At 40.4% G+C, this 23,987-nt stretch overlaps 2 protein-coding genes and 1 non-coding gene across 4 annotated transcripts in view; 1 reads left to right on the forward strand and 2 right to left on the reverse strand.

Annotated features, from left to right (window-relative positions):
- BCAR3 (BCAR3 adaptor protein, NSP family member) overlaps nt 1-4,137 on the reverse strand; it is an 81,388-nt gene extending 77,251 nt beyond the window's left edge. Inside the window, exon 1 of one of the 2 annotated variants that reach the window (XM_066555299.1) lies at nt 4,084-4,137. The gene's annotated coding sequence lies outside the window, so the exon portion shown is untranslated. Of the gene's footprint in view, nt 1-4,014 lie in introns of both variants that reach the window. The other variant, XM_066555297.1, reaches the window with a different exon arrangement.
- A 7,643-nt stretch (nt 4,138-11,780) lies between these two features.
- Nucleotides 11,781-11,867, forward strand: TRNAR-UCU (transfer RNA arginine (anticodon UCU)). Its single transcript is given in 2 exon segments — nt 11,781-11,817; nt 11,832-11,867. It is a non-coding gene; the product is annotated as a tRNA-Arg (tRNA).
- Nucleotides 11,868-16,025: 4,158 nt separating this feature from the next.
- DNTTIP2 (deoxynucleotidyltransferase terminal interacting protein 2) lies at nt 16,026-23,784 on the reverse strand. Its single transcript, XM_066555925.1, has 7 exons — nt 23,652-23,784; nt 21,277-23,003; nt 20,141-20,273; nt 19,376-19,471; nt 18,837-19,001; nt 17,530-17,639; nt 16,026-16,178 (listed from the first exon to the last, which is right to left on the reverse strand). Exons 1-7 carry the CDS (start codon nt 23,772-23,774, stop codon nt 16,085-16,087), a joined length of 2,448 nt encoding a protein of 815 aa, XP_066412022.1. The 5' UTR covers nt 23,775-23,784; the 3' UTR covers nt 16,026-16,084.
- Nucleotides 23,785-23,987: the final 203 nt, after the last annotated feature.

Consider the following 23,987-nt stretch of genomic DNA (forward strand, 5'->3'; position numbering starts at 1 on the left):
TTTTTTCTTAATAGCTTTATTTTGGCAAGTCTTAAGGGAAAATTAACAGCAGAGGTATGCAATTTGAAAAAAAATTGTTAATATTCAGAGAAGTTGTGATGTAGGGTAAGAAAAAACCACTAATATTGGGGAATTGTAATGAAAAAAATCCCAAATTCTCTTATAGTAATTTCCTTAACTTGGATATCAAGACAGACATATTTAATAATGGTATTTTTCTTCTTAAATGGTATCTGCCTGCATACAAAGTTTTTTTTTTTTTTGTAAAAACCAAACTAAACCACAAACTCCCCACGCCCCAGTAAACCCAACCAAAACAATACACAGTGCTTTTCAGTCTACTACAGCTTTTATGTCAGTGTTATGACAAGGTTTCAGCTGGCCCGAATTTCAACTGTTTGAGACAAGGACAGTACAACAAGAGACAAACCAAACTGAAAAAAAGTGTATGGAGGAAGTGAAATAAAGTTACTCAAAAGAGAGGTATTTTTTCTCATTCTAAGATATAACATGTTCATGATGGAGAGCTTCAGAAGCAGAAGCATACAATATCCTGTAAATCTTAGTTACTCTTCAAAATCATCATTAGGCTCTATGGCTGAGAAAATAGTTATGCAGCAGGGAACTGCTACAGCAAGCTTAATGATGGGGGGATTAGAGTTGAAAGTGAGAGCACTAGACATTCTTTTCTAGCAAAATAGTTCAAATCCCAAGTGAGACAGTAGGATAAATGAGCCAGAGGGCCTCCATTCATTCTGCAGCAAACGACACATCACAAAAGATCCATACATTATGCCAGGAAAATACTCAGCAAGAATGAGAAGCCTTGGAAACAGAAATTCTTGACTTAGAGTCTGGTTGAAGGTCACTGCTCTAACACTGCACAGTTCACATATTTGCATTTGATACATTGATATGTAAAGGAATTTCTGAGTTGTTTATGTTCTTTTAGTTCTGTAAATGATCCAAAGATTGAGAAAAATATTAATCTTTTCAACTTCATAGGTTAGTGGAAGGGGACTAAAAGAAATGCTTCACATTATTGAAGGAACTACAACTAAAACTATACAGACAAACTGCTTTGTAATTTCTGTGTTAAGGAAAACAGAGTCAGATTTAAAGTTTTCAGTTTTCACACCAGAGCTTCACTATAAATTAATAAGCCTACATCCAATTTGTTTGTTAAGATCCTGTTTAATGGTTTCAGAAAATTCCTGTTAGCTAATTAAACATGATGAACTGATGTTTACTGATTTGCTAGCCCCCTGCTTGGCTTCCAAATAAACCTACGCTACACTGATTTTTTTATTATTCCATAATGCTTAAATCAAATGAGATTAGACACAGTTAAGAAAGCAGCACTAATCTGAAGACACTACTCCATCAAATAAAGTGACAGGCTTTTCATTAAAAATATACAGAAAAGACTCCAACAGTGACTAGATTATTTTCCTTTTTTTCAGAAACCCTTTTATATGACAAAAAGAGTACTTAGCCTGGCATCTAATTATTATTCAAATCAAATAATCCATTGCAAAGGATTCCGCAATCCTTGCACAGTTTGTAAGTGCCATTTACTGCAGGAACCAGTAATGCACTGAGACGTGGAACTTCAGTGCAACAAATCAGATGTGTGAGTGTCCAAACGCTGGCACTGCTGATTGCAATCAGCTGCTGGAACACATAGAAAAAGTTATGGGCATGAAATTAATGGCTGCTTTCAAGAAGTTTAGATGAGCAGTATGCTGTTTGAACTCAGTTTATTACTGCATGTGGCCAGAGAGGAGGACACAATTAAGTATTTGCTGTTTTAAAAACACTTGACTGAATGCACATGCACACAGCAGACACTGATGTGATCCACCATTACAATGATTGTGAACTGCTGAATGATTTTCTGGGACTCCAATTGGACAAGTGCTGTCTGAGAGTATTCTTTAGCAGATACATGTATCTTTCTCTAGCTGGTTGATGAACTACACCCAGCTCTAGAAATACAGTGTGGTGATTCTACAGTAGGGACTCTAAGGTATGGCATGCTTCATCTTTTGAAAGCAAAACCCACCTAAAAATATGTAATTCAGAGTATCTTATAATTTCACCATCCAAAACAACAAAGGCACAACATCTCATGTCTTGAAATTAAATTTCTAACCTCACGAAGCACACCTGCCTCTATCAGTAGTACTTGCACTTTGGTTCTTCTTGTGTTGCAGCACACTTGCTGCAAGACTGAGGAAATGAGCTTGAAGTGTAGGACACACATGGATCCTTAAAGCTTCAGCACAGACAAAAAAATCACCAAAATAAGGGAATGGTTAAATTAATTGCACCATGAGGGTCTTGCTCATAAATGATTAATGCATTTCAAAGTTCTTACTATCTTCCTCCTTTGCTGATAGCATGGCACATAGAAATAGAAACCAGTCTCTGACCCCTGCACATAGAATTAAAGCCAGCACAAGCAAGAGAAGAACATGACATAAATCACATAAATTGCTGTTGTAGCTAAGTTTATTTGCACACTGAAAAATCTTTCTTTGATGGTGCCAGCTGCTGGTGAGAAGAATGTGTTTGGTGTCATTGTAAGAACACCTAGAAAGAGGGGTATTCTGATATTACAGTATCACAGAGGTGAGTATGCAAACAAGAAAAGGCTGGGAGAGATCAAAACAACCATGTTTAGAAAAAGTATATTATGTATATAACACTATTTTACCAGCATTTCGGCACCTCTTATGTTGACTGGTGCTCAGAGTTAAAATTCTGATAAAAAATCCACTCTGACTTTACCAACTGTGAAGACACTCCTCAAGCACATAAACAAAGAATCTTACTATTCTAAAGCACAAAATCTTTTAAAACCAAGAAATATGCCAAGGCGCTAGAACCCAATCCATGTAATTCAATAGCAAGAAACTTCTGTCTGAATATCTATAAAACCCTTGTGGTTTTGACAGTTTGGTGAAAGAGTTACTTCTTAAATATCTCTTTAAATCATATATCGTTAAAGGTTCTTTGTTTTCAGTTATGTATTATCCTAAAATTAATTATTATCCTAAAATTAATTTTTTACTTAGGTAATATTGAAATGAAACTCTCCTTTTACTGGGTATCATCCCTCACAAAGAAGTTGGTGCTTGTGCCATGACTGCAACATTTTTCCAAGAGCTGAAACAAGTACAGTCATGTGCACTGAGCTCTGAGCAGTGCTGCTGTGAAGGAGGAGAGCAGACATAACCCTGCTGGGTATTACAGCTGCTGTTCTCCCCAGCCTTTCCTGCCATCCTCCAGCAGTATTAGATCACAGATGTTTACATGCAAACTTCTCTATGTAGCACGTTTCAAATTTTTTCAATCCCTGTGATTGCAAATATCTTTTTATTTGATAGTTAAGCTGACATAAACCTATCAATTACAAAGTAAAAATGTTTCTAATATATCCCTGTATTTTCCCTCAGGATTCTCCCTTATTTTTTCAAAGTCAGCTGAAAAGATATGTGAAAATCAGATTAATTTTGTCTTCCAAATAATTTAGATTGATAAATTCACCGAAAAAAAAAGCCAATTCATAACCCTGAAAAAATAAAATTGCCCTGAAGATAATGCAACACAAGAAGAAAGTTTCCTTGTATTACTTAACTTGAAAATACTTGACACATACAATTTTTGTAAAAAATATAAACCATCTAAAATATTATAAATGTTTCTCTCTCAAAGTATTACCACCTTACAAAAAATATTTTAATCTAATTCTCTTTGGATTTGACAATACTCCTCACTATTATATATTCACAGTTACTTTAATTCAGAATTTTAAAAATCACTGCTAGCATACTGAGCAATAGCTGTCACAATTAAGATCCAAAATTAAAATCTTTCCAGGTTTTAAACCCACAAAAAGTTGATTTGGAAACATCTGCTAACACACTTAATTATTTGTTGCTAACACCAAGCACTGTTTCTAACAGTAAGACTCTACAGGTTAACAAATAGACATACAACAGTTCTTACCATAGCAGGAGGCTATCATGGTCTACTGTGAGCTCTTAAAATGCAAAAGCTTCTTGACAAAAGACACACCTTGAGGAGTTCCGTGCCCAATCAGCAGTCAGACCTGCCCAGGAGACAGCAGCTGATGAATCACAGGGACGATAACTGAGCAGAGAGGTTGGATTTTTTTTCCCCCTAAATCAAGGAGAAGTTGAATACTGTGTTGAGTAAACTTTTTCACACTTTAATTTTAATTATTATTTTTACTTTTCTACTAGGTGAAAAATGTGCCATCTATTTGCCAATGAGCCATTATGAAATACAGAAGTTCCTACTTTCAGCTAAGAGTTTTGCAGGCTACTTTTTAAAAAAATATTTCTTATTAAAAATTATTGTAAAAAAGTTTATTGATAAACTGGAAGAAAGAAGAAAATACAAATATTATCACCCCCCTGCTCCCAACAAAATCAATTAATTCATGTCAATGTAAAACTATGCACAAGCTCAAAAACACCCTCCATCAGTCCAGAGTTCAACTAATAGGAAGAGGTAAACTTATCTGTTCCAGGCATCACACTATATTTTATAATATATTATTAGTAGTAGTATTAGTATTAATTATGATGATGATATGGAAGTTACTTACAAGTTCCAGTTAGGATCACTGCCCACCCAGCCAGGCTGTCTATCTGCCCTGAAGACATTGGTGCTCTCGAAACCCAGACGTGTGACTGCATCACGGTGCAGCTCTTTCTCCAGGGGTTGTTTGCTCCCAGAGCACTGATGCTGGGCAGGAGCTGCCTGGGTATCAGAGGCATCAGTGACGGCCACAGGAGGTGCTGGCCGGGGCTGTGCTGATGCAGACCTGGCGCTCAGGCTCTGCTGGGACATCTCCCGTGGCTGCAGGACACAGCCCAGGCTCTGCTGGGACCACAGGGGGCTCTCACTCCACACCGCTCATTGCACTGACTGTGTGTCCTTGTCTTCATCTAAAAGTGCAAAAAACAGCCCCTAAGTGAATTGTTTGACAGTGGACATGAGAAATAGAATTGTCTTAAGAAAATCCTTTAAGAGCTCAAAAACCAAAGTGTCAGATGCCCTTTCCCTGGACATGATCTGCCCAGTGTGCTGAGCTCTGATTTGGGACCTGTTCAATACTACACAACTCAGTGTCTGGAAGGAAATAAAACTACCTACACTATCCTTTTCCTTTACAGTGTTAGCCACAACAAATGGCATTTTAAGCAAGATTTTATGGTCTATCTTCCTTAGTGTGACCTTAACAAACCCATATCTCAGTATGCAAATCAACAAGTCACTAATTTGCTTTTAGATATAACACAAAGGAAGAGAGGTACAACACATCAGAAGTGTTAAAATTCATGACCTGAAAACTAATGATTCTGCCATTTATAAGTATATTAAAGTATATAAGTATATATATATAAGTTAAAGTATATAAGTATATATAAAGTATATATTAAAGTAGATATATTAAAGTTAAACTGTATATGGCTTGCACTTGTAAATTCCCACGTCAGATGTATGTCACATAAGCTTTCCCAACACAGAGACAGCAAAACAATCTGAATTTCTGATTTTATGAAGAAGGAAATTAATACACCTGGGGAACTGATTTCATCATGTTCTATCATGTTTTAGCTGCACACTCACTCTAAACCCATTCTACACTGCAGAAGTGAAGACCCTGAAAAAACAATCTCTACCCAAAGCCAACCCCTTAACAAAGTTTTATTAGCAACCATTTTGGTTGCTAATGTGAGACCTCGTTCTCCATAATCCAGGTCTTTATGTTTCCCCTTTGCCCCTTCTTTTTTTCACTTACACTCTCAGATTTTCTAAGGATTCTAAAGTAACTTCTCTACCAGATTCCATTATTGCATTTTAACCCAGTGTTAAAGTTACTTGTTCAGCCTGCCTAGAGATACAATTTCTCACAGTTTCACCAAATGCTATGTCACTCTTTCTCATTTTTATTGGTAACATAAAACACACAACTATGTCTAGTAGATAACTGCTTTGCTGTCAAACAAGATGCAAATCTTTCAGTCAAAAAGCACAAGGCCTCTATGTAACAAATACCAATTACATAGCAATTAATACCAAATAGAAAAAGGGCTTATTTCCCTTACAAACTTCCTGTGAATAAGATTAGTCCTTGAAGGTAAATTAAGAAGCCATATTCCCCTTTTTAGACACACAAAGGAGTATCTTGTCATCTGCGCAGTAACAAAAGCAAGTGATAATTTTGTAGCAAGTTTATAGAAAAAAGCCACTTGTATTGAAACCTGATTGAAATGTCCCTGACTCTCCATCTGGGTATAAATGTCTACCCTAATCTCTGTAATTCTGGATGAGAGCTGTGATGGTATTTCTTTTGGCTCTTTTATACCATTTTCCTGGATTCCAAACCCTAGTGATTGCAAACGCAGGTATTTACAAAATTAAGTACAGTCATATATTGTAATAACAACAACAAACAAGAACAACAACACATTATCTCTGTGGAGGGTATGGTAAAAAATAAGGGGTCTTGTTAGCACTGATTCCTATGATTTCCAGACATCACTGACTGTGGAAGTTGCTTGTTTCACTTCACTGCAGGAATGACTGGTACCTATTACTAATTTGAATAAACCAAGATACACCTCCATAAAAGTATATCATGATTCTGAACACAGGAAATTAATTTTGTGTGTTAAGTCAATGCTTACTGCCTGCCAGCAGTTTGGAAATGAAAGTAAACCGCCTACAAGAACAAAGGACATTCTTTTACTTCAATACTAGAATTGAAGAAAATTCACTGCTGATTTAGAGTGGCAGAGCTAAGGCTGCACATTCATCACAAAGGAGCCTTTTGTCTGCTCTGTCTGCACAGAAGACTCTTTGATGTGCAGCTTTTTGTTTCTTCATACTGTAACTTCTGCTGGGTGATAAGTTGCACTAACTTCAATGACTGGTTTTATGATACAAAAATTGGAAGGAGAATATGGAGCAAAGACTATGCAAGGATTAGCTATAAAAATCACTTGCTAGTTCAGTGTGCTTCCACTATGGCTGTTAAAAGAGAGAAAAAGTTCTACTGATAGATTACAAAAGGGCAGAGTCTGAGCTTGGTGTCCTGCTTTTGGCCTTAGTGCAAGATTGCAACATGGCATTCACTTACACAATATCTAAATGACTTCCAAAACAAATTTACTGTGCTTACAGACACAAAGTTCTTTTTGTTTACATTTGTCAGTCTTGAAGCACTGATCAAACTAATATTAGAGCATACCCAGTATAAGATGCAGCTGCCTATTCACGCAGTCATTTCAACAAAGATTCTCAAGGACAAAGCTTAATGTACTTGGTGTATGAACTAACTTTGCTTTTACACTTTCCTTTAATACATCTATTATCTTCAACACATGGTAAATTAAGTTTTCCAGCTGTAATACAAATTAGCCAGACTTTAACTTGGCCAGTATGATGGTAAATCTGGGTCAAATAATGAGCATAGGCTATTGCAACTAGCAATAAATTTGGCAGATCAACAGTTCTGAAAATAACAGTATAACTGCATTACATATTCACACTCATTATACAATTTTATGGATGGAAAATAAGAAAAAGAAGATTTGAGTAGGACTCCAGATAGCTAAGTCAGAGCTGAGCTGGCTCTGCTAGGGACTGGAAGACATATTTGACCAAATCATTTAACCATGAGTCAGTCTACCTACAACTGGAATTCTGCAATCTTCTTTTATAAAACCATTTGATACCATCAAATTGAATTTTAAAAGGCTAGCAATTACTAACAAAGTAATAACTAAAGTATACATTTCAGGCAACTGTTATTCTATTTCTAGTTTTCCAACTGTGCACAAACTTCAAATTCCTTCTGCTTTTTCTGTTGATCTCTCCTTTTTTCCTGATGGTACAAAGCCTCCTGTCACAGCTCCTTTTTCTCAGTTAGCTCCTTAGCTCCTGTGCATCCCTGACCTACACTCTAGTAGCAATTATATCAGAAAAAAAGCCCTGTGGTCTTCTCTTACTATAAAAGTAATTTCAGATTTCTACCTGTGTACAAGAGAATGCTCATTTTCACAAGAAGTCACTCTGATCTTTCTGCAATTTGTGAAATTGGAAGAGATCTGTTTCCCTTTTGGTAGATAGCATGCAGGGGTACAAGAGGCCTAAGATAGCAGTGATGTCCTTCTAGTGACATCTTTTTGTTCAAAGGACACAGAGAATCGACAGGTAACTCCTTTGTAGCAGAGGTGCTTAATGATCTGCTTGTCCATTGTGTGTGTGAACCAAGAGCTGCTGAGCATCTTCTCTGCACAACTGTGCCTGTGCAGGGTCTGCTGCTCAGTCACACTTCCTTCACACTTGGGGTAAAAGAATAGAGTGAGAAAGGTGAAGAATGTGCTCAAACAGTTAAAAGGCTATGAATAGTGATTGAAGAGCTGTCAATTCCATAGAAATATTATGGAGCTAAAATCCTGCAGCTGGATATCACCCTACAAGAAAATGTGAATTGCTTGCCTTGCCATGCTTCAGGGCCAAGACAAACCCAGGGTTAGAATTTGGGAATTCTGCCAAGATGAAGCAAACAGATCAAATTAACAACAGAAAACACTGAAAACATTGAAATTGTCTTGAAACAGACTCCCATCTCTCTGTAAATCAGATGTGCTCCACTTTTGGCCAGACCACTAGCTAGGACTTCTCCAAACGTCCTGTTGCAGTGCTCCGAGAGATGCCGTATGACTGCTCAGGTTTGGCACTACCGGGGAGCACTCTTGAAGTAAATGGCTTTGCAGCACCTGATCTGTTCATGGAACTACACAGCATTAACATTATAACCCCCTGGAGAGATGATTTGGCATAACTGATCATGTGTTCCCAGCTTCTCAAAGGCATTGCTCTAGGAGTTTCTCCTGTCTACCCAAACATATTCAAGAGGACAGAACATGCATTAGGCCAACAACAGCCATAAATAAGAGAATTGGAAGAGGTTAACAGCTTCCTGCTGGCAGCCTGACAAACAAATTATCCAATACCCTGACTGTACATGACAATTACAGCCTTCCCTGAGGAAAAGGCAGAGATGCAGAAACATCTACAATGCAGAGCATTTATCTTCACGTTAAGAAAATAAATTTAAAAAAAAAGAATCAAATTGTCAATTACCAAAAGAAACCCTCCCTGAAAGAGTTCTTTCCAGTATCCTCAGACCTTGTACATCCCAGCATTTTTTGCTGCCAGTTTGAAGAGTGCTTTCTCTTGCTGCACTACACAGATGAATCATTAGAGCAGTAGGGTTGTGATAATCCTCCCTGAAATGTAGAGATGGTGTAAGGGTCCCATTTAGGTAATCTATACATTACAGCCTTCTCTGACCTCTTTCAAAAAGTGTATTAATCACACTTGTTTTTAGAGAAAGGTGGTGGTACTCCCAACAAACATCTGTGGAAGCCCTACAAATTTGGAAATTGCCATTTAAATTCATTTTAAAGCTTAAATCTCACCAAAAGTACTTGGATATACAGTACATAGCACTACAGCACATTAACAGAAGTTAATGTTGAAAACCATGTTGTAAAAAGTTTTCACAGATCACTTTAATTTCATAAATAATGATGTCTAGATTTATTTTAATCAATAGAAGACTGCTATATGATGATAATAATTTTTGCCTCCATTGATTAATTTCCTGTCTTGTGTCAAGGTATTCCTACCTCAGTTTCTCCTCCCTTTAAAAAATAGCAAAATAGCTCAGCAAAATTTCTCTGAGTGCCAGTAACTAAACCCAGCACAACTCTATTCCAAGTAACTTCTGCTCCTTGATAAAGAACATGAAGTTGAAGAGGAGCTGAAATGAAAGCCAGCTTGCAACAGAAGTGGACTTCAGACAGTCCCAGAAGAGGGAAAGTCCAAAGGACTGATCTGGGTACACACGGCAGCAAAGGTTAATGAGATCGGTGGTTTTTGCCTCTGAGCACATTCCGTCAGTTCATGATCCGGGAGCTGCTCTGTTTCTCATGCAGTAGCTCCATCTGCTGTCCAAACGCAAAGGGGGACTTTGCACCGGCACCACATTTACAGAATAAAAAAGCAAAACGACTTGAGTATTTTGAAAAATTTCTGGAAAACCTCCAAATGTTTCCCTAGTCAGTGTTCCCGCATGAATGGAACCAGCTTTTTCTACCTTTATAAACCAACTATCCACAATGAAAACACGAAAGTCTCAGAACCAGTCTTGTGACAAAAAAGAATGGTTCTTCACCATCTGCAGCCACTCAGTGCCACGCTGTCCGAAGGTGCCACACCACCAGCTCACACTGGTGAGGCACCAACACTCGCTGCACCCCACAATGAACACGCCCAGGTGTCCACAAACTACAAGATGTTTACAGTGATTCTTAGTTACTTACAAGAGGTTTATTTGAATTGCACAAACATAAATTTAAGCTTATTCTGAAGATCAACTCAGTTCTTAAAAACAAGACTTCTGTTTCTTTTCTGCAGTACAGGGCTTTAAGGAGTCACTTTCTAGATTTGCTTTCCTTTACCAGGAGCACTATGAAGAGTTCTGTCCATAACAGAAAAATTATGGCAAGACCCAGAGCTGGCAAATTCGACCAGACCTGCTCTGAATCTTGTACAGCTTAGTGATTCTTGGTTTGTTTACAAATGTTCTGGCTCAACAACAGTCTCTTAGCTTGGGGGTTGGACCCCCAGTTTGGTACTTGCTGTAACAGCTGAACCCTTCCAGCAACCTCCTTTTCTGGGCAGCATTGCAGGAGCTATTTGGTCACCAGGCAGCTCAGGAGCTGCGGCTCAGTGCTGGCCACAGGCACAGCAGCTGCCGTCTCCCTGGGAAGCGCAGCAGGCACTGCCGGAGTCACCGCGGTTACTCGTTACACGCGGTATCTCAGCCCTGGCTGCAATACCTCGGCCATTGTGGATCCGAGCCAGTTTATTTTACATCGGTGTGATTAGCTTCCTTGTTCCTTAGATTTTTGGGCGTGCTTAGTTACATGTTTTTCTCCACTCTTATGGGTAACTGTACTTTTAAATTACGATAAAGTGCAGCACGAGAGTGTCGAAGTTTCACTGCACAGGCCTCGCTGCCCGGAGCCCTCCCGGGGCCGGTGCCGGCAGCCCCGCGCCCCTCCCCGAGCAGCAGGCCACAGGCTCCACTTGCGAGGTTACAGATAGAATACCTCCTACTCTTGTCTCTTGGGGTTTCTATTATGTCTGTTCTTTATTAAAAATAGGGTATCACGGACTTGTTTCAGGCTAGAATTACAGCTTTAAGGGAAAAATCTTCTCTTTCAGAATCCATGGAGGAGGGCGGTGCTACCGAGTATTTACGGACGTCTGGAGGAAGAGTTCTTCAATACAAGGCCAATTGTGGGTTATAATTATATCTCTCGAGCATAAGGATCAATACTGGAAACGCCAGAGTGGGATGCCAACAAATATTTCATAGCGATTACTGGTGAAGTCGGTCTTCCATAAGAAATAAGGACACAGCCTGGTGGTGAGCGCTGCTCAGGAAGCCGTAGGCCCCACCCGGGCTGCGGGCGGTGGTCGGGCAGCACGCAGGAGCTGCCGCAGGACTCGTTTACGCAGCACCGTGTACGACTAACCCTGCTCGTGCGGCTTGAGAAAAATGAAATTAAAAAAAAAAACAAAAAAAGCCGAAACGTTCGCGACTAACGCGCGACGGCGCGCGCAGGCTCTATTAACGGGGTGAGCAGATTCCAACAGGTGGCTCCGTGGCGCAATGGATAGCGCATTGGACTTCTAGAGGGTTTGAAGGGATTCAAAGGTTCCGGGTTCGAGTCCCGGCGGAGTCGTGTATTCTCTTTTTTCTATTTTTTAGGGGTTTTTTAATACTTTATTTTTTTTTAATAAATTTCCCCCGCCCCCTACGCCTTTTGGGCGGAAATCTTTCCCGGCGCTCCCCCGTCCCTTACCTCACGGCCGCAGGTATCCGGTTCGCCGGCCTGGCCCTTCTCCCGTCAGCGAGGCTCTCCAGGCCCTTCTCCCGCCGTGCCTGGCGGCTTTGGGAACGCTGGAAGCGGGCGGCGACAGCCGCCATCGACCGGACCTGCCGTGTCCGCTCGCTCCGGCGACACGAACCTTCCTCACCGCCAGCGAGAAGGCGGAGCAGGAGAAGGGCTCTGCTCTCCTTCTCTCTCCTTCCCCTGCCGCCCCTCAGGCTGCGGGAGAAGGGCTCTGCTCTCCTTCCCCTGCCGCCCTCAGGCTGCGGGCGAAGGGCTCTGCTCCTGCTCCCCTGGCCCGAACTCCGCCACAGCGGTCAGAACCAACAACCAGCCCCGTGGGGCCGCTATGCTTCCAGAACTGTCTGCGAAAGTAATTGTACTTAAAAAACCAAGACTTCGTCTTTCCTGGAGGCAGTTCAGTTACGATGGGTCACTGTGATACATTTCTGGTTAGTTTCAAATAACGAAACAAGTCCACAAACTGCACAAACTAGAATTAACACAATATTTTCTGACTTACCGACAGAAGATGAAGAGCCATTTTAATTACAGCAATCAAATTGCTGTAAATAAAACAGTAGCAGCAATAAACAAAGCACCTTGATTTTACTCAGAATGGAATAAATTAATCTGATTCATTATTCTTGAGTTATTAAATTGGTGTGACTTTTCTAACTGCAATTCTGCTTATTTAAAAGCAATAAAGGAAAATCGGAAAATGAACCACACCATCAGGCACATTAAACATCAGTCAGTAAAGGTGCAATTACAAATTAGCACCAATATTTCTGCCATTAAAAGACAATACTACTTATAATTGATAGGCAGAGCTTCATGAAAGTTTTTGTGTTTCCAGAATAATCTAATACCACAGGCAATCACATGGTGCATTTGGGTTTTCATCTCTCCAGCACCTTCACCTTTATGTCAATTTTAAAGCCCGTCTGTCTGTTTCAAGGCAAACTGGAGTTTGAGGGAAGGTGCTCTGGTCAGTGCCACATCTGACAGGCTGAGGCACCACCTCAGGCCAAGCCAGCCAACACAACCTGCGGGTGCCAGCCTGCAGCCCTGGAACACAGCACATCCCACCCCGTGCAGCCCTGGAACACAGCACATCCCACCCTGTGCAGCCCTGGAACACAGCACATCCCACCCTGTGCAGCCCTGGAACACAGCACATCCCACCCTGTGCAGCCCTGGAACACAGCACATCCCACCCTGTGCAGCCCTGGAACACAGCACATCCCACCCTGTGCAGCCCTGGAACACAGCACATCCCACCCTGTGCAGCCCTGGAACACAGCACATCCCATCCTGTGCAGCCCTGGAACACAGCACATCCCACCCTGTGCAGCCCTGGAACACAGCACATCCCACCCTGTGCAGCCCTGGAACACAGCACATCCCACCCTGTGCAGCCCTGGAACACAGCACATCCCACCCTGTGCAGCCCTGGAACACAGCACATCCCATCCTGTGCAGCCCTGGAACACAGCACATCCCATCCTGTGCAGCCCTGGAACACAGCACATCCCACCCTGTGCAGCCCTGGAACACAGCACATCCCACCCTGTGCAGCCCTGGAACACAGCACATCCCACCCTGTGCAGCCCTGGAACACAGCACATCCCATCCTGTGCAGCCCTGGAACACAGCACATCCCACCCTGTGCAGCCCTGGAACACAGCACATCCCACCCTGTGCAGCCCTGGAACACAGCACATCCCACCCTGTGCAGCCCTGGAACACAGCACATCCCACCCTGTGCAGCCCTGGAACACAGCACATCCCACCCTGTGCAGCCCTGGAACACAGCACATCCCACCCTGTGCAGCCCTGGAACACAGCACATCCCATCCTGTGCAGCCCTGGAACACAGCACATCCCACCCTGTGCAGCCCTGGAACACAGCACATCCCACCCTGTGCAGCCCTGGAACACAGCACATCCCACCCTGTGCAGCCCTGGAACACAGCACATCCCACCCTGTGCAGCCCTGGAACACAGCACATCCCACCCTGTGCAGCCCTGGAACACAGCACATCCCACCCTGTGCAGCCCTGGAACACAGCACATCCCACCCTGTGCAGCCCTGGAACACAGCACATCCCACCCTGTGCAGCCCTGGAACACAGCACATCCCACCCTGTGCAGCCCTGGAACACAGCACATCCCACCCTGTGCAGCCCTGGGCACAGGGTGGGGCAAAACACAAGGGATTAGAAGAATCAAAAGAAAGGATATAGAACACAAGCTAAGTATCTTTCTAGCTGTGCTGCACATGGAGTAACTGCTGTAGCTATTGAGCAGCCCAAGCAACAGGCACGGAGTTCTTGCTTGCTGTGTAACACCCCAGCTTGCATTTCTCTATTAAAGTCTTTCAGGCTTGCAAGCTGCTTTTCCAAAGCTGCACTTGGAACACCCCAGGATGCAAAAGAATGACATCTACTGTGGTGCCTTGTTTTCTTCTCAGTGTTCAGTTTACATTTTTTTGTGCTTCCACGTCTTGGTCAGATAACAAGACACCATAGCTGTTCTTATTGGCTTTTTTATAATTTACTGGGAATTGAGATATTGGTGTAAATCTCATAGCATTAAAATAGCCTGTGCATATTAGCTGAGACCTGGGGACAGGTGGTTCTACTTGTACTTGTTTAATATTTCCCAATGAATTTACTTTACTCTGACACCATTCATCTCCAGGCCATGAAGACTTTCTAAGGACTCTAGATTCCTGTCTGTTTCTGGTAGTAAAACATTATGGACAATGTTGGAATGATAAAAAACACCCTAACGGATCTGAGGAAAATTTCTTTCAAGTATCAGTTGGTGGTTAATACATACCACAATGCTCATTTCATCATAAATAACTAATCCTTAAAAAAACTAATGATCAGTAGAAAACTTCACAGTTGAACGTTAGTCAAGGACATATTTAAGCACTCCTTGCTTAAGATCTGCAACCTTTAAGATTCAGTGTTCTTGTGGTAAGGAAACAATCAACCACTGGTGCTCTGACAGTGACTTCTACATCCTAATCACCCAATCCACCTAAGACAATGTAGTGCCAGTTTAATTTCTTCTATTATCCATCTTTTCTGCTACCTCAGGGCAGTAACCAAGTTACACTAATTGTAACAGCAATACCGAGCAGGTCATTAAAAACCAACCAAACACTGCAGCAGTTCTGACAATCACAAAAGGTCATGAAGGGGAACTGAGCCAGTGACATCTGTGGCTCTGCAGTGGCAGCAGAGGCCTCCCAGACTCACTCTATTTGTTCACCTTGAGCTATTGCAGGTCAGCTAACAGACAATCTGCACAACACACCCTACATAATGGATGCCAATGTTATTTCCAAAAATATCATTAGACAATAATTAAATGGTAAAAATTAATAAAAGCAAAATATGATTGTTAAAATCTGACATATATATTACTTACTTGTATTATTTATTAAATAATATGCAATTTGTCTCTTCTAAATAATATATCTATTATAATGTATAACACATAAATATAAAAGTATATGTGTAGGCACTGAATTCCTGGACATTCTCTATACCATTATGGTCAGCGTTGAAATAAACCCTTCACAACCAAACCATTTTTCAATACTTTCCATTACAGTTTTGGCCAGCAGCACCTCTGACAAGTCATGGAAAAATATATTCTAGCACACAATATGTGCCAAGATAAATTATGCATATAACTTTAAACTGAATTTACTAATTAATTGATGTGAAGTCTGAAGCCTGAGAAGACCACAATCTGTGAAGCTGAATTTTTTACTCAGATTTAATATATGCTTTCATATTATTATCTCTTTACATAAATATTAATTAAAATAAATAGCAATTTTAAAATCTAAATTAATTTACATTGAGATACCTGATAATTTGCTAAAGTTTCCTAGCTTTATTCTCAGAGCAAAAATTTCCCTAAACCTCAATTTGCACCTCACCTGCCATCTTAAAAGAAACCAAACACAACACCACAACCAAAGCATTCTGTAAGAAAGTTTTATAACAAACAAGTTGTTCCAGCTTGGTATTTTTCTTCAATTCTTAATTGTGAAATTTCTTCTTCTTCCGATTCCTCTTCCCTGCTGCAAAAGCTGCTTTTTCACTCATGATCTCCTGATACTTCTTTTTATTATATCTGAACAAAATAGATAATTTACTTTTAAGCATGGCAAACCAAAGTTCAGGAAAAGATAACATGGACAGTACTCTATGCACATTATTTGCCAAACTGAGTTTCCTCATCTTTTCTGAATCAGTTTCTTTGATTTATACATTTATGCATAAGTAAAGAGAATCAGCAGTTGATCAATGATAAATGCAGGTAAATTTGCTTTGGAAGTAAATTCTGTTGAATTTTGTAATTAATTTTGGTTGGGGGAGGAGGGGTGTCCTTATTACATATGCAGTCCCATTTTGGACACTTGGCTGAAACACTGCTACTGCTCACACGGGGGAGACTCAGCCATTTCCACAATACCATGAAGAAACTACAGCCACTTTTATAGTGCCTTCTCACCACACTCAGGATAATAAACCTCACTCTACTGCAGATGGACAACTGAGATGAGGTGACTACTCAACAACCAGCAGGGTAATTGCTGAATGTGAGCTCCTCTAACAGACTCTTGTGTACCTGCAGGGATGAGTACCACAGACACTGCACACTGAGTAGTGCTGAGGCTTTAAATGCAACACCAAAATCTGACAAATATCTGCACTAATGCTGAAGTATATGATTAAAGCCCTTAATTAGGCACAACATAAATTAATTGATCAAATTTCAAATACATTCATTTTTAAAACTCCTTGCTAATAAATATCTAATAAATCAGGTCAAATCAGAAAGCTACTTAAGAAATAGATGCAGTAAATTGCCTTCCCAACATTATAGTTAAATTTACAAGTCTGACAAAATTAACTCTATAATCCCAAATCATGCACCACTTCAAAGAAAACATATGAAAGGAGAAGTGAATATTAACATCATGTAATAACCAATACCAAAATGGACCAATGAAATGATCTACTCCAAAAACTGTAAGCTATGCAGACATTAATGAATCCAATCATAATATTCAGGTAAGCCTTCTGGCACAATTTTGATTCCCATGACAGGTGGCAGACTGATGTATTTATAAAATGAAATAATATCGACATTCACAGAATTACAGGCTGCTCTTTTCTGTCAATTATGGCAAGAAAAAATAATCAGTCTTTAAGAGTGGCTGCCAATAGTGATGGCTGAAGTGGGATAAAATCCTTTAATGAAGATGAAATATACATTATCTCATTCTAATTATCCCCTTAGATAAAGGTTCCTTAGATCTTCTAAACTGCAATACTATGGAAATGCTAAAAGACTAAACATTTTTCTTTGAAGTATTAAAAACCACCCTACAAGCTGAATAAAACAAGAAAAGGCTACACAGTTAAAAATACTCCTCTTTTACATGGGATATTAGAATTACAGAACTACTTTTAAATACCTTCTGAACTCTGAATCTGCAAGCAGCTCCTCCACAATTGTTCTCTTCCTCTGTTTCTTAGGGATCCGACTGTGGTAAAAGTCTATGGGAGAATCAACTACAGTTCCAACCTAGGAAACAAAAATGAAAACATTCTTACTGTACATGAACAGCAAGATGTTGATTATTTTGCCTTTTTTTTAAATCCCCAGCAACAAGTGTGAAGACACCTATAGAGCAGATGAGAATGACAGCTGCTTAATGAAAGTGCAAAAAACCAAAGTAAATAAGTCATGTTTTGTATGCAGAGTTCCCTTTTGGTCTCCTTGCATAGTGCAGAGAGGAAGGCCTGAGCTTTAAGACTGCACAGTTTTCAATGCTGGACTGCTGTATCAACACTTTAATTCATTAAAGTTCCTAACTTTTAAACATTTTAAACATAAGGGGAAAGTTCCTAACTTTTAAACATTTTAAACATAAGGGGAAAGGAACCTTTATGACCACCTTAAACCTCTTCCTCCTGGTGGTTTTGCTAGATGACTGCACAGCAGCTATATCAGGGCTGTATCAGGGCTCCACAGCCCTAATACAAGGGCCTCATCCTGAAACACATCACATTTTCCCAACCAGCATGTCAGTCAGCTCTCATGGCTCAGGTCAGCAGTAAAGATACACACAGTACATGTTTCATGCAGTGAAAATTAACCTGTCTGGATCTAATTATGTGGAACACTTCAGTCCAAGTTTCTCTAATTTCACAACATATAACACCCTGGACACTTCAGAGTGAAGTGGTAATATTTTGAGAAATGAAGACATTTCCTCAAGCATGCTAACCATTCAAAGTTTTTGGAGGTCTATTTCTACAGCTTACCCAGTAATTTCTTTATTGATACGAACAATTTCAAAGCTGAGAGCTACAAGCAGCAAAAATTTCAGCTTGTCACAAAGGTTGCTGTCTCCATTTAAACTGTATTAGCTAGTAAGAAAATAAAAGCCAATTATTTTCTACACACTTGTTTACAAAGGCCAGTACTCCCAAAAAGCAGTGAAAATCTAGTCCTCTGAGGGTTCAAAATATGGATTCAGTAAGACATTTGTTCACTTCTATGAGATCAGCCAAAGCTAAAAACAGCAACAGCACATATACATATATAACACAAAGTTAAACAGTTGCAAACTCCAGCCAAGTAATCAAAACACTTCCATAATTAAGATATGAAATTATATTAACATAGAAGCTACCTACAAAATAGGCATTATTAGGTATCCTTAAACAGCTGTTCCAAACTTCAGCAGTACAATGCCACCTTCTGCTGCTTCCTTACCTGGAAGTACTTGGGCAGACCATCTCTGTCATTCTTCTTATAGAAATGCTTAGGGTCCAATGAAGCTCTCATCTTCAAAACTTTCAGATCATTTTTCAATTCATTTGTGATTTCTGGGGCTTTCATACCAAACCAGCCATCACCTGTTGTTTTCTCTCGCTCTGCCTAGGATGCAATACCAAGAACAATGAATTTGCATTCAGTAACTAGGACAGGACAGAAAAGGGAACTCCTCCCTACAAAAGACAGATAAAGCATTTAGAATGTAAATATGTACCCCTAAAACACTTATTTTATGACTATTATAAAGGAGGTTATCAGCACTGCATCAATGACAGATTTGTACTGAGCATATAACCACTCACCTCACTATGCTTGTGACTGAAAGGATGACTGTTCACAGGCCAGCTCAAAGAAGACCCTAAACTGCAGTTCATCACTCCATTTCCAGTGAGGCCTGGATATGCTCAGGGTCCCAGCATGCAGCTTTCCACCACACCTTGTTAAATTATTTGAGGCATTACCAGCTCTTCACTTACCCTGCGCTGTTTCTTTAGTCGGTGAAGTGACTCCCTGTAGGGTGGGACACATTCCTTTCTTTCAAAGTCTGGAGTTATTACACTCTTCTGCAAGAGCTGTAAGAATTTTTTTGAACGTTTAGAGAGCCACCTCACTGATACAAATTTTACAGCTTAACTGTATTTACAGGACCTACTGAAGAAATCATGCAGAATCTAAGCAAGTATTCTAATGCAATACATGAGCAATAAGGATCTTCAAAACAGAACACTGGACAACAAGAGAAAGCAGCTGATTTGCCCTGGAGGAAGTTAGACAGCAAATCCTCTGGACTAAAGAGGACTATCATGGATGAGCCAAAGAAAAGTCTCAACAAAAATAATACACACCCTTTACTTCAAAGGGTGCTTTTGAAAAAACCTGCTAAGTCCATACTAGGGCATAGACTTTTATTTACTGAAATTCATTCTGGCTATAGACTAAATATCTTGTCAGCAGACTTTAACCTTGTGAATCATTAGGCAAAACTGCAGGTATAATCAACTTTAGTTTATTTTACAAGGCAATGCTAGAATTTACACCGTTTTTCAGTTTCTGGTAAGTCAGGTATATTTAAACTTTCGCCATTAAAACCAAATGTAAAAACCACACTCTGGTCAAAGAGAATGTAAGTTCTCAATGAACCATGAAAAGGATACTTCTTTAAAATCAAACAAACCAATGTTCTTAGATTAACATCTTTGTGTTACTATAGTCACAGAACTGAATAACTGTAAACATGTTACCTGGTCCTTCTTCTTCTTCTGTGGTTCAATTGCACTCAATCTAGGCTTCTGATTTTTTGCATCAAAACTGATATACAAACCTCCAAGCTTCTTGATATTCAAACCAGGGTCTATGCTACTGGAAAGATGTAAACTAAAGAAGAAATAGTTAATTATTAAAACATTGTAACATGCATGCAGCTAAACCTTCTACTGTCCTCTGAGGAAGATGAACAGAAAAAATATTTTTCTTAGTCTTGCCAGTTAGGTTCAGTTCTGCAATGATCTTGTTATCTAGATTACGTAGTTTTGAAATAACAGGTGCAGGAGAATTCATGCCATTATATGAAATAAGACATTATTAAAAAAAACCCTGTGGAATCACTTCCACAAATTTTTCATATTAACTCTAATGCTGTAATCTCATCTTAAATATTATTATCTTCTGTATTAACTGAATTCTTAAATTTGCTTAACCTTGCCAGAAGAACTCATGATTAGCATCCTTCTATACACCGACAAGCTTGCTAGCTAAAGAGAAAAACTCCAAACATACTGGTAGTAAAAATACTATGACTCTTAAATGTATGAAGAAAATACAATTCATTGCTTTAAACACAAGAAGGAATTTTAGCACCAGCTGGACTACAAGAATTCAAGAAGTATCACTGCACCTAAATTATTCTGATTCCATGCTAGGTTTCACCTGAAGAGTCACCATCCACAGCACAGCAACAACTGATATATAAAATTATATGCAACTATTTAAAAAGCATTATCTAATCAGGCAATGTGTAAGTAATTTGCTGGACCTTTCGTTATCTACATTCCAACTGGAAAAAAAAATTAACAAAACTGTGACCTGAATAACCAATTCAGTCAGCATGATCAGTTTCACATTGTTTTCTAAGCTGAACACATAGAAGGCCTCCAGATGCCAAAAAATTTCAGATTTCTGTTCCTACTATATTCAAAACTGAAAAAAATCCCAAAACCTAAATTTATGGACCATATTCATATTTTATAATATGTGCAATGCCATTTTCTGCAGCAACATGACATATGTGATAAGACTAGTCCCTTATTTACTCTGCACTTAATGTGCATATTCTTAAAGGAAATGCAGATGCTTTAGCTATTCCTAGCAAGATACTTACACATCAACCTTATTTTTCAACAGATCATCATCTTCATCTTTTTCATCTTCATCTATCAATTCCTCTTCATCCTCTTCCAAGTCTGATTCTTTATCTTTTTCACCTCCTTCATCCTTACTTTTAGCATCGCTGTCTTGGGCTACATCATCCAGATAATAGTTTTGGCTGGAACTCATGCCAGGCTCAGTATCAATTGCAAAAAGACCTTCAACATGCAGTGAACCACTTTTTAAAGATTTTTTGAAGGAAGGAGTTTTCTCATCTGACTTTTTATAACACAGATTCTCATCAATTGTATCTATGTCTGCCACATCACTATTTTCAGAGTCATCACTTTCACTGTTGCTCAGAAACAATGCAAGAGAGTTCTTATCACTGCTTGGTTTTTCACTGCTGTGGGATACCTCATATTCTTCTGTTTGGTTGTCACCACTGTCTGCACCAATTTTAAGCATCCCGCTCTTACCAATGCTTTCAGTTGTCTGGGCAACAGCCATGTCCACTGATGGGCTGCTCACTGCACTTGCTTGCTTACTCTTCATTAATGTATCATCAGACAAGAAAGCCTGCTGTGCATCTGCCTCAGCATCTGCTCTTTCACATTCTGTAATTTTTTTACTTTCATTTGGTGTTACTTGTCCTTGGGATTCTAGGAATTGTTTGGGACTCATGCAGTCAGTCAAAGAAACAGACACATGCTCTAATTTCCCCTTCCTTGCAAGTATTTTACTGTGATCTTCTTGTATTTGGCCAGATGTTGTATCTGAATGGTCTGTCTCAACAGACTGCATATTTTTTTTTGGTTTTTTCACAGGTGATTTAGCGTCACTTTGTTTTGTTTTTGTAGGACTGGATGCCACATCATTTAAAATCTCTTCTTTTGCATCTTCACTCCAGATTGCATTCGCACATTTGCTTTTAGGTGAACTGGGTTCTTTATTACCATCAATGAAGGTGGAAGCATTTTCCGTGTCATTGACAAGTTCTGCACTAGGCCTAGAATCAGAAATTATGATGGGATCAGATTTAATAGCGTCCTCAATTAAATTCTCGTCTTCTGAAACAAATGTATTTTTTTTCTCGGTCTGCTTAGTATTTTCTGCTGGTGATTTCATTTGCATGCTCCTAGTAATTCGTTTTGGAGTGGCACATGGTTCCACAAGAGAACTTGGGCAACATGATTCTGCATCAGAAGTATTTTCACTCTGGGTTTCAGGAACTCTGTGTGGCTGCAATTTCTTTTTACTTTGTCTGCTCCTTGTACTTGTGGGAACATTAAGCATCTGGACACCAGAAACAGCAGAGGAACAAGACTCAGCTTCAGAGACATCATCTTCATCCTGAATCCTACTTAACTTATTAACAAAAGCTGTACTGTCATGTCTTTTTTTGTCAGCAGAATCTGGTTGATAAGGAATTACAATTTGTCGCCTCCGTGTTATTCTTACAAACAAAGGTGTCTGGAGACCAGACATAGAAGAGCAGTTTGATTCTGCTTCTGACACATAACCATCAACTTGTGGTTCAGCAAGTGATGGTGCTGATGGAACAGCTGTGTTCTCATTCCTAGTGATCTGCATCTCTGAGCTATCACTGACATCTGATTTCATTTCTGCATGTTCCAACTCTTCAAACTGACATTCCTGAATCACCTCTGTCTTACGAGCTGATCTAGTTCTTCTGGTCATCCTCCTAGCCACAGGAGTACTAATTTCATCAGATCCCACCTAGAAAAGGAGTAAAAAATTATATGGTATTGACAGATAAAATAACCACATAAAAAGAATGCTATAAAAATCGCTAACAATCTTTTTAAACAAATCTACTTAAACTCACAACGCACGTCTCTGTGTAGCCCTATCTATGTGGAGGAGGCCTTAAACCATCCCTTGCTTATCTCTACTGTATTTTGGTCAGGGCAGGAGAAGAAACACACATGTCCTTTAATAAATATAAACAAGTATCTCCTAATTTTAAAAAGTTCTGTCAAGTTGTCAGGGGAAGGAAATCCAGAAAAAGCGTTCAGAAATATTCAAAGACTTCCTCAACTATAAACCACTAAATACTATCAACTATCAAAATGTGCTCCAAAATGGTGTCCAAAACCAATTTTAGGTCTACGAACAAGCTGACCTCTCAGCAACCGCAAAACTAGGTATGATCTGCGAAGTATTACTTTAAGTGACAGAGAAATGCTAAAACATCTGTCATGCAAAGTAAAATAAGCCTACCTTTAACTGCCGAAGCTAAATGGCCCAATGACCTCCGGCGGCTGCAGGCACGGGCACGGCCACCGCCCCTGCGGACCCCGCGGCCGCGCTCCGTGCGGAGGCTGCACCGCCCGCCCGCCCAACCCCGCTGCCGGCTCCGCTCACCTCCGCAGCACCGGCGGGATCGCCATCGCCATCGCCATCGCCGGGGCTGCTGCTGCTGCTGCCGCCGCCTGCCCGCGGCCCGGGCTCCCGGCGCCGCGCCGCCGCCCGCCTGGTGTTCACCATGCTGCGTCTGCTGCTGCTGCTGCTCTGCCGCCGCCGCGCCCGCCCCTTCCGCCCTGCCCTCCTTCCTTCCTTCCTGCCGCCCGCCCGCCCTTCCGGGCCCGCCGCCGCCAGAAGGGTCCGGGCGCGGCCCCGCGACGCCTGCCTCCCCGTGGAGTCCTGGGGTGCAGGCACTTGGAAAAGTGTACAACGCTGCACTAAAATGCCTACGGGGGT

Source organism: Molothrus aeneus, chromosome 9 (assembly GCF_037042795.1).
Source record: "Molothrus aeneus isolate 106 chromosome 9, BPBGC_Maene_1.0, whole genome shotgun sequence".
Taxonomy (NCBI): Eukaryota; Metazoa; Chordata; class Aves; order Passeriformes; family Icteridae; genus Molothrus; species Molothrus aeneus.